General features: G+C 37.4%; 1 protein-coding gene across 2 annotated transcripts in view; it reads right to left on the bottom strand.

Moving 5' to 3' along the window:
- ADAM23 (ADAM metallopeptidase domain 23) overlaps positions 1–14,822 on the bottom strand; it is a 153,848-nt gene that overhangs the window by 29,345 nt on the left and 109,681 nt on the right. For both annotated transcript variants that reach the window (XM_012738876.2, XM_076005871.1), the window contains exons 15-21: positions 13,281–13,380; positions 10,186–10,257; positions 9,495–9,584; positions 8,105–8,185; positions 2,185–2,235; positions 1,456–1,519; positions 57–162 (exon numbers count right to left, since the gene is read on the bottom strand). In XM_012738876.2, coding sequence (XP_012594330.1) covers positions 57–162; positions 1,456–1,519; positions 2,185–2,235; positions 8,105–8,185; positions 9,495–9,584; positions 10,186–10,257; positions 13,281–13,380 — 564 coding nt within the window. The remainder of the gene's footprint in view (positions 1–56; positions 163–1,455; positions 1,520–2,184; positions 2,236–8,104; positions 8,186–9,494; positions 9,585–10,185; positions 10,258–13,280; positions 13,381–14,822) is intronic.

The following is a 14,822-nucleotide window of genomic DNA, read 5'->3' as shown; positions in this document are numbered from 1 at the left end:
CATTTTGCACAGGGCTTCCACGTCCAGCCGTGACACGCCCAGAGCCGGCCACTCACTGTTTGCTGCACTGAATCCACCGGTCTCCGTCCTTCCCGCAGTTTCCCTTCTCTGTGCCTTCCGTATTCAGCTTTTCATAGCAGAACTTGTCAGACCCTGCAGCCTCTTTTGAAGATGCACAAGAGAAGAAAATTAATTTCCGTTCCCTTTGTTACCCGTGACCAGTAGTGCGCCGGTAAATGCTTAACAACTAGTTCTCCAGGAAAAGAAAAGAAAAAAAAAAAATCCTGATTTGTAGCAATTGCTAGTTTCCCGGGGGTAAATATTCCATGGCTGATTTCAAGCTATCACTGTGATGTCCCCTGGCTTGTAAAATTCCTAAAAATTTAACAGTTGGCTCTTTATGCTCACACAAACAAAGCTCCAACGCAACATTGTTTTCAACCTGAGAAACGAAGTTCTTTCTAATTCTTGTTGGTGGGTTTGAGGCTGGGAGGTGGGAATCATCCCCAGCAGGAATGAGTAAAGTGACACACAGAAAATGAGTAAACATTTTTAATCCTGGTTTATATTAATTTTAGGAGATTATAAAGTTGTAAACCATTGAGATTTTACGTTGTTGGCACCTGGGTTTTGATATTTAAACCTTTTAAAAAATAAATATGTCTCTTGTATCTTTCCTCTGTCAAAACTGAAGGGACCGAGTATAAATCTTTTAGATAAATGACATTCGCCAAACTCTGAAATCATTCATGCCAGCGGCCCTGTTCTCCTTTTGTGTGCTTTCTTTTCCTTCGGGGTGGCCGGGCCTCGGCCGGCAAGGCTAGTAAAATTCCGAGAACTTCTTGTTCCTTCAGTCTGGTCGTCAAGAGCCGATGTTCCCCGGAGAGGCGCTGCACACGTCGGGAAGGGACAGGTATATTAACGTTTAGGGACTGTACTGCGAATCATAACCGTGTACCTGTCTGCACCTTAGGAAGAAGTATCTGCATTTTCTCACTTTGAACTGAGACAGTAAGTGATGATAGAATTTAAAAAATAATTCTGGTACTTTCCTGGGGTAAAAAACAGAAAGCTAACTAGTATGTGTTAGTAGGGAGGGGTGGGGGCCGTAATTTTAAATCCAAGGTGCAGAGTAAAGCGCCCGAGTGTCTGGATAATGAATATGACCGCTGCACTCAACCCGATTGTTGCAAGTGAGTACAGCATCCGCTCTCCGAGAGCCACAGCCATTGAAGGACGCTGCGCCGTTCTGATGGCAAATCCCCTATGGAAGCAGCTGTTTTTCTATAGCTTTTGTGCCTCAGAGTCACAGTTCTCTCACACCCTTTGTGGATTTTTTTTTTTTTTTTTTAACATCACGCCAAGCCGTGCATCGCTTTCAGCAAGACCGGCAGAGAAGAACAATATTAAAGGAAAACTGTATGTGTGACTGTCAAGCAGGAAGACGCAACCTACTTGTTCCCCAGATGTACTGACACTGGTTGTCCCTGGTCTTGCACTCGCCGTTGTAGCAGCGGCCCTGGAGACAGGAGCACACATGTAAGGCGCACGGAGTCAGTTCGTTTTCCCGTCATGTTTACTACACGGTCTCCTTCTAGCCGACTTAGCTAAGGTTTTTTCATTCCATATCCTAATGTTTCCATAGCAACCAATAAGAATCACAAACATCTTAAAAGCAGCATAGCAGGCAGTTAAAAATTTAAAACTCAGAACAGACCTCCTTGTACAACACTGAAAATCCAAACTAATCATCTAAAATTTACAATTTTATGGAAAACAAAAATTGGTATATTTCTTTGCGTGATATCAAAATGATTTTTTAGCTTCTTTTGTGTGTAAATGGTTAGGTTATAATGTAGCTTCAGAAAACAAAAACCCCATAAAATTGTCTTTTTCCCCATAATAAACAGGCTGAAATTATTGAAAGGGGGTCACAACTCAATAAATTAGATTCCTAAATTCTTCAGCCAATATATTTTTTCCCTTTTCTCTCAATTTGGATCAGGGTTAAATATAATACATTTAACATTTAGGATACATGAAGCAACTCTGACCTAGAACCCCACTGTAATGATTTATTTGAATAAATTTCCCTTCAAATTTACATTTATTAAAAAGAAGAAAAAAAAATCTGTCTAACTAATCCTTTTAAAATTACCATTTAAAATTTATAGCCCAGCATACCTGATTTTGATTGCATGCATATCCATCTTGCTTATGAAGATTTGGTGGGCACTGAAAAAATATTATCTTGTTAGTCTATGTTCAGCATGCTAAGTACCTTCAGATAATGTACGCAATAAATAAAAATGCAAAAAAATGCAGGCATGGTGAATACAAAATTTAGGAACATTTAGAAAAACATGTGTAACTCTGTAAGTAGGTTTTCCAAATTAATTCTCTTATTATTGGTAAAAATAAATTAGGCTCGTGCAGTAGATGCTTTTTATATACTTCTTTGTTTACTTGAGGTAGACTAGAATAACAAATTATATTCGCTTACCTACGGAGTTAAAAGTAGGACGTATTAAAATGGACAATGAAGGAAATGAATCAGCCTGTTACACAGGAGTGAATACATTTAAGAACTAATTTACAGGACCTTGTTCAGCTCTGTGAAAATGTCAAATTTGCTTTGACGTCATGACCCTCACCTATAGGTTACTTTACTGAAACCAAAGAAACCCTGCCTTTCCACTCGATGTAATTGCTGTTATATTTCTGATCTCTCAAGCCGTAGACCTGTTACTAGAACAGTCTGTGTTGTGATGGTTATTTCTTTTTACAGGTTTATTTATCAAATAATTTTATAAAAGGATACTTCATTTTCCCCAAGTTACCCGGTATAAGTTAAAATTTTGACTCTCTGTGCATTTTATTTACCCCATTTAAGAGAGCTAAAAAAAGAAAGAAAAAAAAACAAACAAAACAGTCAGGTCCAAGGCTCTGCTACAGTGTTCAAAGCAAATATGAAAAGAAAAAAATACACAGGCACGGCAAGCGAATAAGAAACAGATCAATATGCACCAAGGTCTTTGCCGGCTCAGTAAATAGCAACCCATCCTTCCAATTGTTCAGGCCAAAACCCACAGTCATCCTCTTTCCCTCTCTTTCTCACATACTCTTCCTGCATCCAGTCTGTCAATAAATCCTGCTAGCTCCCTCCATCCAGTCTGTCAATAAATCCTGCTAGCTCCCTCCATCCAGTCTGTCAATAAATCCTGCTAGCTCCCTCCATCCAGTCTGTCAATAAATCCTCCTACCTGAGTCCCCTGCCTCCACCCTAGTCACCTTAGAGTCAATATTGCTACCAGAGTGATCTCTTTAAAAATGTAAACATCAGATCACATCGATCCTCTGTTCAAAATGCTCAAATGGCTTCCCAGCTTACTGACCTTCAAAGTCCCATGTGATCTGCCCTTACCCACCCTTTGTCGTCATCTCCCTGACCTCACTTTCTACTTGCCATGGAGAGGTGACTCCATGTGGGTGTGCAAGGCATGCTGCCACCCACAGCCTTGACCTTTGCTGTTGCTTCTTCCCTCCCTCCAGATTTCTGCACGGCTTGCTCCCTCGCCTTTGTTAGGGCTTTGCTCGGATATCATCATCTCAGAGAGGCTTTTTCTAACTGTGCTCTTCAAAACTGCAGCCCTCTCCCGCGCGGGCTTTCTCTGTTCCCCATTCTCCACGCAGGCAGGATTTCATATTCTTTCTTCCCTACTGACCCCCTAGCTCCTAGAACCATAATGGGCACGTGGCAGGTGTGCAATTACTATTGACTGACTGACAGAATAAATAAATGACCCACACAGACACAACGAGGTTATTCTATTCTGCATATACCAAGCTGTTGATCAAGTTTACCGCAGAAAAATGACAGAACTAATTTAGCATTCCTCAGAAATAGTAACTTCCTAAAGAATACCTCAAGTAACCAAAGAATAACTGACTCTCATTTAAGTTTCATTCAACTTGAAGGGGATTATTCAAGGGATGGCCACAAAAACCTGGAGTTTCAGTGCACGAAACTGGGCCAGCGGCACAAAAAGCAGAAATCCCTGCGGCCTCTTCCATCCATCCGAGTCCACTCAAAATGCAATCATTATCTCATTAATCAACTGTCATTAATTATTCACTTACTCTAAAACTAATGCAACCACAGTTAACAGAAATGCAAAAGAAATGTTGCCACTATTAGAATAGGCACATCAGGATTGAAAATTAATTTGTGAGATTTCACTTTTATGATTTTTCAAAAGAAAAAAACGTGTAGAAATTTTTTACTAATAAAAAAAAAGTCTGTATATATAGGCTGGCATAGCCACATGTGAGATTTTTAATCAATTTGTTTTTAATTTAGGCTAATAAAAGCCAGTTGCTTATCACTGAAATGTTTAACAGGGGAAATTATGGGACATCTCATGTTCTCTAGGGACATTTAACACAGAAGAACCATAAATCGTGTACTTTATTCGGCCTGTGAGTAGAGCTTTGAATGCAGTCTCCGAAGGCCATTCCGGCCCCCAGTTTTATGCTGTACAGGAAGGTTCACTTCAGGCAGGCCGGCTTCAATAGTGCAATAGCATCTAAATGTGTTTATTTTACATTGTGTCACACCATCCATTTAGATGACATATTTCAATAGCACTAACAAAAAACATTTCTCACATCTTTCAAGTATCTTTAGTATATCATCTGGTGTTATTTGCCAAAGACTTCTCACAGTTGCAAAAGCAGTTTTAATTCTGCCATAAATTATAAATTTAAAAAGTAGCTCAGGGGCATCAGTAAATGATTATATTAAAATTAAGCAAAAATATACTAAAAAGATAAAGTCATGATGTCTCCTGTAAACACTGATTCTCAGAGATGCAAATATTTCAATTTCTTGATTATTGGTATTAATTAGATTCAAGGTTCACTATCTCTTACAAAGTGGAAAAGGGGGGTTTTAACCTCCTCTACTCTAATTTTCTATTCTGGGTTCATTCTGATCATGTTAAGAAATTATTAACAAGAGTATTCTATTCTAATATGCCACTGAGAAATTAATTTAACAGTATAATTTTCACCTTAGACACACAATATAAAAATTAAAAAAAAACATTTTACCTAGACAACAAAATATTAGGTTGAACAAAGAGCTCTCATTATAAAACCCTTATTTTCAGTAAATTCCATGGGAATTCAGGAGTTAAAAGATTGAAATGAAAACCTATACTTATAAAAGGGTTGAATATACAGAATTAAAACCATATATAGTGGGTATAAAAATAGTAACATTCTACGAAGCTGAAAATATAACTCAGTAAAACAGTATATCAGGATTCAGTACACTTGTCATTAAACACAGAACCCACAATTCTTACTTTGTCACTACATTATTAAAAATTGCAAAGAATCTTATTTATATATTCAAATACAAGAAACAGGTATGTAAAAATATCACAAAAAATAGCCTGAACATATTTCACTATAACATATCTTTAAAAGGGTCTATTTGAATTCAGCCTCAGATAATATACATCAAGATCTATCAAAAGGGTTAATAAGGAACCCTTTTTTCTCCCTTCTGCTTCCTTCCAGTTACCGTTACTCATTGGTGTAACTTGATGTAATTGAGCCTTTACTCACTTCCACCACTGGGAGGCGGAGTGAGCTAGGGAACAGTAACCAGGCATTGTGGCTCAGCTCTGCTGTTCTCTCAGAAGCAGACCTTCCCACAAAAATTATGCATTCTCCACCGCTTCTCCGTGCAAGGGCCTGCCTCTGCAGGGAGAGATTGTTCTGGACCCAATTTTGTCAGTAACCTATTATTACAGCGGGAACTTGGATCTACAAGGAGACTCATTTAGCCCTCACATTAAGCTATGGCCTTAGACTTAGCCATTTTCAATAATAAAACCTAGCAATATTTAAGTCCGCTCCCAGAAACATATTGCTAAGCAGCTAACCCTGAACAAGAAACAGTCTTTTAAAAATGTGCAAAGATGTCCACTTCCATACTAATTACAATAACGAAAATCTGCCAAAATCTAAGTATCCATACTGGGTATAAAATCAATGGATAAATCCACATGATAGACTCCCATGCAATCGCGAAAAGGATATTCATAAAGACTGTATAGTAGTATGGGAAAATGCTTTTGAAGAAATGTCAGAATGAAAATGAAAGTAGAATGAAATCCGAAATTTTTACCATGGTCTACAAGTCCCTATGTACCCTGATTTCTGACTTCTTTTCTGAAGCATTTCCACTATTGTCCAGCTGTCCTTGCTTTCATTCCATTTCTTGATGAAGTCAAGCTTCTGCTCTCACTGTTTACTGACTGGCTCCTTCCTATTTGTGTCTGTATGTCAAGGCCATCTCCTCCAGGGAGAAATACTTGATCACCCCGGCTAACACACCCCACCCCATCACTCTTTTCAAATCACCTTATTTTACGCTTTGCACATATCACCATTTCGTATTTTTGTTTATTTATTTGCCTGTCCACACCCAGGCAGAATATAAATTCCACGAGAGCAAGGACATATCTATCTCCTTCCCTATCATACCCCAGCATTTATAGCAGTGTTTGACACATAGCAGGCATTCAACAAATATTCATGGGAATGACATAAAGACTTAAAATAATATGACGTAAATGAAAAACAAAAATTATATAAAGGAGGAATTCTAGAATGCAACATTAATTATAACAATTTTAATGGGAAGAAAATTATGCCAAAGCAGATAGGTCACGAACCCAGGGAGGGCTATGTGGGTGGGACACAGACAGCAACAGAGAATGAAGAAAGGGAGACTTCTGCTCTCAGTCCCACTCTAACCAGAGCAGTCCTGCTTGATCCTTGTTTTCTATAATACTTTGGGCATCCATCCAAGATTTGTCAGACAAAATGATCTTGTGGCTTTAAAATGTTTGAAAACAGTACATTAGCACTTCATCAATGTGAATGTACTGTTCAAGATGTGGGGACCAGGAAAGAAAAATCAATTAGTTGAGTATAAATCATATGAAAAGAACTAATTATGAAGGAGAAATCTGAAAGAAAAGGAGATTTAGGTCCAAAAAAACCACACCAAACTTTCCTAAAATAAAGGTACGGTGAAGAGCTAGAAATAACTAGAAAACAAAGCAAAACAAAACATAAAACAAAAGGAACCAAGGCATATTCACACATGTAACCTATACTGAAAGCTTCACAATGTATACAGGTCAAGCCAGGTCGATTATCCCTAATCTAAAAATCCAAAATCTGAAATGCTCCAAAATTTTCAAGTGTCAACATGACAGTGACGATGACGTTATTAACAATGCAGAAGAGGTGCCTATAGACTACAAGGTTGAAATGTGTGATAGGCTTACTGAAGGACTAGAGCAGCATGCATTCATAACAAAACAAGAAATCATGTCAGTTTATAAAATCAAAGAGAATCTTCTAAGACAAAAGGTGTGTTAATGAGGCAGATGACTCTGGAAGAAACATTTTTAAAAGCCATCCAGCAGAATGCCTGCTCATCCCTGGTCCCTCAACTGCTTCTGATGTTTCTTTTCATTCAAAAAAATAAAATACGGTGCACAGAAACCCTTTCAAAGGTTCAAAACATAGCATCATAAGTGCAGGCTGAAAGCCTGTCATTTGTTGTTGCTGTTTTTTAACAGCTGATACAGGTATCCTGTTGATGCTACCGTGCTGCTTAATTAGCCTGAACACATTATTTTTTCACTGTATTAATGGTATGTCATGTTCTTAATGTTAAGTACTTACGTGTGAATAAGTGTAAGAAAATGATTTATCGGTAGCATATAAATTCAGAGTCAGGAGTGACAGTAATTGTAAACAACCACAGATTATCCACACGGGTGGCTGAGATGGTGACACTTTGGCTTTCTGACGGTTCAACAATCACAAACTTTGCTTTGTGTAAGAAGTTATTATAAATATTGTATAAAATTATCTTCAGGCTATGTGTATAAGGTATATATGACACATAAATAAATTTCATGTTTAAACTTGCACTCGTGGTGCATGTCAGATAAGGGGCACTCAACCTGTGTTTACAAGAAAAATGTATTAGCTAAAACACAGCTTGCCGTACCTGGCCAGAGTCTCCAGTACAATATTCAGTAATATCACACCCGTTCACAGCATCCCGACACTCATACCCTCGTGGTTGAAACTGCAGATAAATTCAATATCAGGAGTTAGTATTAACTGATATTTAAGAGTTAGCATTCTTATATTCACCCCCAATCCTTATATTCTCTCCTAACCATCATCAAACCCTTTTTGTGAATTAGCAAGACAGCTGTAGAATAGAAACAAGACTCAGACGCTACCCTCTGTACCCTGTGAAGATGAATCATCAACCAGGCATCAAACGCTCAGGTTTCAAAATCCACTATCTCAAGAGCATTATTTCAGGAAAACAATATCATAGAAATTATGTAAAGAAGAAATTCTGATTTGGCATAAGACAAAAACTGCAGAACACTGTAACATAAACATTTAAGATTTCTCTGAAGAACTGATTTATATGTATCCAGCCTTCACTAATTTATCTTATATTAGCTTGGATATTAATCTTGCCTTAGCTAAATAAACAGAATCAAATTTCATTGAATTCATATGAATAACCTTCAGTAATGCCAGTGAATGCCTATTGTATACAAGACATTTTGTTTGTCTGGGGAAGGAGTGAGTAAAAGATGAAGGAAAGAGCCCACTACCCTCAAGCAATTTATAATCTGTCTGGGGACATGAAGCAAGTAGAAACTAAGCTAGAATATTCCAGAATACCATAATGTATATACCCCTTGGTATTTAAAAATTAATAAAATTATATAATTTTATGGTTATAAGGAATATTAGAGGTTATATATATCAGAAAAAGGAAGATTAAAAATGACTTTTCAAAAATAACTACAGGTCTCTGTAGATAAAAGGTTCTATGTGTACACACACACAAACTGTGTATATACATGTATAAACATACATACATATATTACTTCCCTATCCAGCTTTCCTGACTTCATAGGGTATTTTAAAAGCTCAATGGGAAAACATGAGCACTAGCTTTTATGTTAAGGGTCTAAAATAAATTAGAGTAAGTTTTGAAGAAAAATGTTATAAGTAGGTCATATAATTTAAAAGACCACAGGAATTGTCCCTCTTTTATTCAACAATTTAATTTGGTTTTCATCTGTTAGTAAGTAGGGCAACCCTCAACATTTACTTTGGCAGCAGTATAGGTATATTTTCTTAATGAAGCATTGGAGGATAAGGGAGTTGATAGTGGATAATAGTAAAGATAAATGTTGTGACCCACAGGATTTGCATAGATTTATTGATTCTACAAACCTGCTAGGCTAATATGCACATTGTAACCAACAATTTTTGTGAAAAGCCATAAAAATGCTCAATGTACACACTGAGATATTTGGCTAATCTCTCAATGAAAAGAAAGACAGAACTGTCAGGGAACTCACAAGACATGAGGTGTTGTTACAGCAGGGCCCGTCGCTGCAGTGAGCCCCATTGGAGAGAGAGCATTTCTTACAGCACAGTCCGTAACACTCCTAGAGAAAATACTTCATGTGAGTAAGCAAAGAACCTTACCTGGTAATCATTCAATATTCTTTCCACACGTGACATGCATAATCCAAACGGGTAGATTTATACAATAGTAAGCAAATATTGGGGGAATTAATCACTTTAACCAATGATAGATTCCTTCCTGCCATATTTCTCAGCAAAGTATGATCTTCTATGAAAGGCAAATAAGCAAAAAGAAAGCTTATTTTTTAGCAGACAACCTACCCCTGATGAGCTCTCCTATACTCTTAATACCCAATCTAGTTTTATAAACACAAAAATAATACAAAATATATGGAAAGAAGGTTTCATGATTTGGTAAAACTTGTCTGAGATGAATATGAACTATAAATTTTTAAGAGGTAGGGAATCTGATTAGAAAATCCATTAGGTTTTCTCAGACAAGGCCATAAGGGCATGACTAATTCTAACAAGTCTGAGCTGGAATTAAGCATTGATCAGTGAGATCAGAAAGCAAGGCAGTAAGACCACAGTGAACGATAGCAGGGGCCTCTCACTAATGCTATACTTGTCTGCTCTAGGTAAGATCACGTGCTGCAGGTAGAGAAAGTCTCTTATACCTACCACATGGAAGCCACAATCACACTCCTCTCCAGCTTCTACATATCCATTGCCACATTCTGTGGGCTCAAAGAGCTGAAAGAGATTAGGGAGAGAAAGGAAAAACATTTCAATTTGTCACAGATAATCACCACACTATCCAGGCCACATACATGGCCCTATGATCAGCTATCATGCGATATTCTTCTGTGATCTGTTGTTACGGCATCTTATTAATGATGTCTGTGGAGAAAACACTGTTCACTTAATAACACTTAAAAAAAAATTTGAAATAGGGTATATCTCTTGGTAAGATTCTCTGGTGGTGGGCTCCAGAGACACCCTCTAGCATGGGAGTTACTTTTTATGGAGATAATCTGTCTAGAGAAATAGATCATTTTTCATATTTGCTAATGGAGCTAAGATGCATTGCTAATAAGACCTACAAATACCCAATTTGCTGACTTCTCTCAAGGCAACTAAGAAGCCATAAAAATTATCAAAAAGAGAAATATGCTTCAGTGACAGGCAAATGTGATATACACAACCAAGTAAATGCAAATAAATGTAGGAAAAAACGTTGCTAGAAATCCAAGCCCATCATTGTCATTGAAAAGAAATCTTCATTGTCTAGAGAATGTTGAGACACATGAATGGATGTATAAAAATCTCTCAATCATTCCTAGACCAGTGGAAAGTCAAGTTTCTAGGATAACCCATTCTACTGGTGCCATGAACTTGCTTGCCAGATGTACCCAACTGTTAAGGTAGTTGGCTGTTCATGAGAAACATGCCTATTTCCCATCAGCTGGGAGGCAGGGCTTCTCTGGGCATGATCACCTACCTGAATGAAGACTGGAGCAGCACAGCCCAACCCAAATGCTCAGAGTCTGAATATGAGAGGGGGAAAGCCTCCATCTGCAGCAGCTAAACACACACCAAGGGAAGGTCACCTTCTGCTAATTCCCCTGAGAAAGACCTGATCCTCCTTCCACTTCCAGGAAGGCAAAACTATTATAAGAAGAAAGGCAGGTTTCCAGGCTACCCAGGTGGGACTCCCCTATGGTAAAGTCCAATGAGTGACATCAACACTCCTGACCTCTGTGATACTTGGATTGGCAGGCAGGAGAAAATGGGAAAGGGAAGGGCCAACCAGAACGCAACCAGCACTTTAGACCAGGCGTCCAATTCTTCCATTCTAAAGACTCCTCCTCTGTCCTCAGATGGGTCACTACCTCAAACCAGATGGAAAACAAACATGGCAGTGGGGAAGATTCCCAAAGCACAGAAAATATGCACACAGATAATGTAAAAATGACACATGAACCGTGCATACACATACATTCACTGACTAAAAACACTTGGGGAAAAAGTCCATTCTTTGAAATATGCATATGAACTACTCACTGGAATCTGTATGGTTTTTTTAATCATTGTGATAGGTAGTTGAAAAAAGAAGAAATAATTCCATATTTACTAACTTTTCAAAATGAAGATGTATAATTATTTCTATCTCGTTTCCAAGTTATTTAGAATAATTTTCTTCTGACTGACGGGCAATTTCAGAAATCCACTGATGAATCCTTATGCATATGCTAGAAGCCTTAACCTTTCCAAACAAGTTAGAATTGTTTTCTCAGGCATGATGCTTATAATTACCTGGTAGGCTGCAAGCTAGGTAAAATTAGCCACGCATACTGCAATTCAAAAATGCTAGCAGCTCACATTAGTTCATTATTATTAATACTTATTTCACCTGTTTAAAACATTTTGAAGCTTTCAGATTTCTCCTGCAATGAGATCAATGCCATGAAAGGCAGGCAGCCGACTTTAATGATACAAGGTCACTTAAAAGTCCTATTTCTTTTTCCACAGCCTAACTGAGATTTTTACACAGATGTCAGACATCAAACTACCATCTCCTGACTGCAGCAGTATCACTTAATTATGGGTATAGAAATAAATTATTCTGTCAGTTATCCACATTAGTCACTGATCTTTTTTAAAAAGGTTAACATGATATCACTGCTATCTCAATTTGCAGAGTATCAAACATTTTGTACAGCAATGAACTACATTTGACTTATGAAGTAGTATTTTAAAAGGAAATATAAAGTTTGCCATATTACAATTTCTATACCATCTGCTAATTAGCATCAATCCTGCCTTTTTTGGCCAGTTAGGCAACTTCATTTCCAGACATGCTACTTTAGGTCTGAAGTCCCTTATCCAGAAGTTTTATAGCCAGTTGAGTTCAGGAATTCTGGGTTTCCCGAATTTTGGAAATTATGATGTATTTATCATGCTCTACATAATAGTCCCAAGGGGCCTGACTATACCTTATAATCAAATATATTAATATTTCTGCAGTGAGACTTATGAATATTTATACTATGAGGTATAAATAAAGATTTTCAGTTTAGGAAAAGCTTTACTGTTGAATGTTTTCTGCAAATGCATAAAAAACACTTATGGAAATTTTCAGAGTTTTTTGAATTAAGGATTTGTAGATTAACGGACTGCTACACTTTACATACAAATTTTGATGAAATGCCACTTGACAACACGAACCTTCCCAGGTATAGACACTATGTAATATAAATACGTACAAGTATTTATGGTATCCATAAATACCTTGGGCCATTTTTTGGCTGGCTGATATTAGCAATGCTACCTTCCCAGGAGAACAGACCACTCAAAAAAAACAAAAAAAGTCAAGAAATTAGTTAGGCCCCTAGAAAGAATATCAAGAGGAAATGGGATTTTTATCAGAAAAATGAGTAAAGTTGTATTTTATCTTAATCTACCCCACTATTTCTTAGCAGCAGGGTATAAAAACTAACATGAAAATTTCAAAGATATTTTAATAGGATTGTTTGCTTTTTGTAGGGGAGGCTTGGATGGATGTAGCTAGCACTGAAAAACCAGAGACTCAGTACATCAAATCTATGGTTTTGTCATTCATTTAAACAGGTCTAACCTTCAACATGATAGGGCGTTTTGTAACTAAATATTAATCTGATTGGCAAGAAACCTTCTTCCCAAAACAAGTATCTGATATTCAGCACTGTTCCACTATAAAACACTGTAGACATAATTACACTTTCTAAGTTACTAACCTTTGTTGGCCTGTTGAAAAGGCAGGCTCCACCCCCTCTTTGTAAAAAGTCTCTATACTCCAAAATGCTGCACTTGGAGAATTTTCGGGAATGGGATACCCTGAGGAAACAAAGAATCAATTATGTAAATAATTTACCAAAAGCAGTCATCAGAGAAGAAAATTAAAACCATTGTAGTAGAACAAAATGCTCACTCTGGATCCAGATGAATCTACACAAATTTTGACAAGGCATTTATGTTCAAATTGCCAAGTAATTATGTGTGGCAGAGTTTGCAAAGACAGAAAATCAAAGAAAATCACAGATTTGGGGGATAGGTTAAAACCTCCTCAGTACTCAAGCCCTTTTGTGACCTAGCTTGAAACAGTTTTTGAAAAGCTCATTATAAAATCTCTTCTTCTAGGCTGTATTTTAAAGTGTTTAAAGTATATTTAAAGTATTGTGATATTTATTTGCTATGTCTCAGTAAAGGAAAGAAACTTTTTATCTCTGTCCTGAATAAAAACAGCTCATGAACTTACTAGATTTTACACTGGAGGAGAGAGTTGTGAGGACCAATTTATTTAAAGCTATATAATGCAGGCTTTGACAATACAATGACAGCAAACAAGGAAACCCTAAAGAGATGTGTTAGATCATACATGTATATGGATATAACTTTTTAGTGTGTATACACAAAAGTGAAAACAGGATTAGGCTAAGCTCCCATGAATAATAGCTCTTTATTCTCAATTTCAAATACTATTTGGGAATATTCATGATTTAGCAGGAATATAAAATGAGCCTCTCTGTGATGTACTTAATCAAATTAATAGCGGTATGTCAGTGCACAGGAAAATGTTATATACACGGTCAAGGTGAAGCTGAATCACACACACACACTTATTCCTTGGTAATATTTGTAAGAGCGCGTGATTTGAGAGTGACAGGCCACTTTTTCTAGAGTGCAATCCAATAGTTTTATGTATTCTGATGTATGAGGGTAGTTTATGGAAGTAGATAAAGCCCATCACTGTTGATAGTGCCCTCCTACAAGAACTATATATAAATATATACTTAAGAGAACGTATATTAATTTTAAATAGTTTTATTATAGCCTATGGATAGTCAGTCCAAGAGCTCATTTAGAAATTGGGAGAATTTGGAAGACGACATCTTCCTATAGAACCAATGTTAGAAACGGTGTTACCTTCCTACAGCGGTCCTCAAAAGAGCCTGGTTCAGCCATACATTACTAAACTATGGAACAATAGCAAGGGGACCATGGAAGCTAAGAGTTTTGAGTTTAAGCTACATTTTAGAACTGTGTTCCAAAGTAGCAGGAATAATGGCTGACTGTGCAAACCCTCATGCTCACCGTCCTCTTCTCCCCAGGAGCTGAACTGCTGGGAGGGTGTCGTGGAAGAATAAGGAGGGGTTCTGTACCAGTAGCTTGGGGTCTCTAGCAACCAGGGCTCAGAGGGATCGGAGTAGGACCAGAAATGGCTGGTGTGTTGGGCAGGTACTTGGCATGGGCAAAGGAAGCAGGAGAGACATGGGGCG

The sequence above is a fragment of the Microcebus murinus genome, chromosome 8 (assembly GCF_040939455.1).
Source record: "Microcebus murinus isolate Inina chromosome 8, M.murinus_Inina_mat1.0, whole genome shotgun sequence".
Taxonomy (NCBI): domain Eukaryota; kingdom Metazoa; phylum Chordata; class Mammalia; order Primates; family Cheirogaleidae; genus Microcebus; species Microcebus murinus.
Note: the sequence above shows the minus strand (reverse complement) of the source record. Positions and strands in the feature narration are given on the sequence as shown.